Source organism: Trachymyrmex septentrionalis, unplaced genomic scaffold, assembly GCF_001594115.1.
Source record: "Trachymyrmex septentrionalis isolate Tsep2-gDNA-1 unplaced genomic scaffold, Tsep1.0 scaffold195, whole genome shotgun sequence".
Taxonomy (NCBI): Eukaryota; Metazoa; Arthropoda; class Insecta; order Hymenoptera; family Formicidae; genus Trachymyrmex; species Trachymyrmex septentrionalis.
This window is the reverse complement of record NW_017305125.1, coordinates 111,665-114,570: the sequence shown is the minus strand read 5'-3', so window position 1 is coordinate 114,570 and position 2,906 is coordinate 111,665. Positions and strand designations below refer to the sequence as shown.

General features: G+C 32.9%; 1 protein-coding gene across 1 annotated transcript in view; it reads right to left on the bottom strand.

The window, feature by feature from the left end:
* Positions 1-1,643, bottom strand: part of LOC108747138 (endocuticle structural glycoprotein SgAbd-1-like) — a 5,921-nt gene extending 4,278 nt beyond the window's left edge. Inside the window, exon 1 of the mRNA XM_018484409.1 lies at positions 1,492-1,643. Coding sequence (XP_018339911.1) covers positions 1,492-1,503 — 12 coding nt within the window. The 5' untranslated portion in view covers positions 1,504-1,643. The remainder of the gene's footprint in view (positions 1-1,491) is intronic.
* Between the last annotated feature and the right edge of the window lie 1,263 nt (positions 1,644-2,906).

The window sequence follows — 2,906 nt, the reverse complement described above, 5'->3', positions numbered from 1 at the left end:
ACATCGCGCGAATTATATAATATATGTATTATTCTTATATATCTTATATGTATTATTCATGCAAAAGGGTCTGCTAGATAGGTAGGTAGGTTGAGATGGGTAGGTAGTTTGGTATGTAGAAGAATTTCGAGTTATTGCAAGAGCCGGCGCGGTTATGAATAATTATTCGTTATTCCATGCGTCATAATCTTTGTCTCACGCTTGTCGGAGATTTCCTCCATTGTATTCGGAAAGCCGAGGAGAGTTAAGTGATTTGCGACACGACGCGCAATATTTTTCACGCGGGCTAATAAGAAAAAATAACGATTAAAATAAGCATAACAGGTGCTGGAATTGATCCGTGTAATGGTGCACGTGTAAGACTCGTTTTCTCGACATCTTATTTTGGTCACTCGCATAATTACACCATACTGAGATAATATAACACCAGATTTGCACGATATCTCGTTGTAATTATAACAATCATATTCGCCATTATTTTTTCAAAGATACTATAGCCGCCACTTGTGTGTGCTAAACGGAAGTGACGAAATCGATTCCGATAAAATCGTCTTTGTCGTAACCAATACGTACGTAAGGACTTTTCCGATACGAATAAAATGTGGATTTTTATAAATTCACACATGCGATCAGATAATCCAACTATCCACCTTTCGTGCCAAATCTTTTACGATAATCGATTGCCAAAACAATCATGAAATCTTTCTGTATCCAATTGCTATAATTTCATGACGAAATTTTATGACGCTCGATTAATTTTTTGATATTTTAAACACATCTAGCTTAATAAAAGACTATTTTTATACACAAAATTTTTATAAAATTTATTTTTATTAATCATGACTGCCACTAGTTTTGCTGCATTTATCCCCTTTCCAGCTAAATATAGAGCAATTTGTTGCAAAAACGCATTTCTGAAATTTGTTTACGGCTGTAAATTAATAAAAAAAGATCATAAATTACTGAAGAGAGCTCTATTCGGTCAAGTCGGGTTTTGATACTTAATAATTTCTGTGTATAATAAACTGTTGCAATTTCCAACTCAAGCAAACTTCGCGCTGATTATTAATAAAAAAAGAATCAAATAAGATAATATTAAGCCGAACAATATTCTTTAGATCTCCATTGAGAACTATCAAATTGAATTTAAAAATCGAAAAAATTTGCATTAATGCACACACATTGATAAAAAATTCAGTCAATTTATTAATACAATAAATATTATAATTGCTTCGATTATTTGAAACAAAATTTTATTATATCCCGGTCAAAGATTTTAATTACAAATGCTATTGTTTATTGAATTGATGTAATTATTATCTTAAATATATTTAATTGACATAATTATTAGAATATCAATTAAAAATGGAATGCGATTAGTCGAAGTCATAATTTCCTGTTTTTAAAAGTTTTTCATTTTTAGTAATTATTTAGAAAATGACTCTGTGATTAATCACGAAAGAGTGGATAAAATTAAAGAACTATACTCACAAGGATGTTCATGATGATTTTTTAAGTATTCCAAAGGACAATTATTATTAGCGATATTTGTTGCGCACTTGCGTGAACAATCACACTATGCGAGACACACTCAGACCTTCCAAAAAGTCACGTACGAAACTCTTGAGCTAACTGCAGTTAGAAACACGAGCTTAGCTGGTCACAGTGAGGCTTTATAGTCACCGAGACGCTCTGCTTGTGCCCTCTTTTTGCCCCGCCATTTTCCGGAGGTTGAAGGGGAGAATGAATCTTGAATGTTACTCGCGTAATCTGCTAACTAAGCAAAGGGTAGTGGATGATGGTCGGGGCTTTCTAGTTAGACGATAGGTAGGTGGTAATTGACGGTCCCTCTCGAGTGCAATTTGTGTCTCGTATCTTTCGTACGTCCGCGTGAGCATCTACGCCCACGTATTGCGATTCTTTGCAGATATGTGCACAAGCTTATTAGATTACACATATGCACGTGCTATATTTACGGATTAGATACAGTAGGCAGAAACTAGGAAACGCGAAATTCAAAATAACGCAAAATAATTGTTTTAAAAATTGCATGCTAATGTAGAATGAGATAATACTTGTCTACTCGAATATTTATATTAACTTATTATATATAGTAATCGCAATACCACACACCCGGAAGAAGATTCCTTTGATTCAAAGAAATGTTCCTTTGCTACACGGTTAAAGAAAAAAATTTCTTTGAATCGAACGTATACTTTTATTACATTAGGTTATGTTCAGATTTCCACCCAAATCAGTGCCATTCGAATCAGATATCTTGATTCATTTCAACTATATTGGTTACCGAACGTTAAACAAAGTTGACATGACACCCAGGGAGCACTTTCTTTACGAAAAGAACATTCAATTTCGGGAATGTAAAAATATTGGCGTAAATTCGGATCGTTAATTGATGATCAATACCGAAATGAGGGTAAATCTGAAAAAGAAGTTATTAAATTATTTATAAAACTAATTAATCCAGTTTTATTGCTAAAATACATATTATTGATAATTATATTTCGAAATACATATGACAAAATTATAATTAAAAAAAACGCTTTCTCTTGATTTCAGGAATTAATTTTATGATGTTTCCAAGCGGTCACCCATCTTTACTGTATCCCCCTATATATAGCGTGCTTGACTTCTGCGATCGTATAAGAAGTAACAAATCGGTTTTAAATTTTCGAAAATATCGGTTTTAGAGATGATCCACATAAAAGAAACAACGATACGTTTAAACAAACAAAGCGATACCGAATTATTCTCAGATTTATATACCGATCCTTGACTTGTTATTTCATTCCTGATATCAATCCTCCTTCCATTTCTTTTTTTACCCTTTCTATAAAAAACTAATCCATCCCCCCTTTGTTCTTTCTCTTTATGGGTTTACAGCAGTC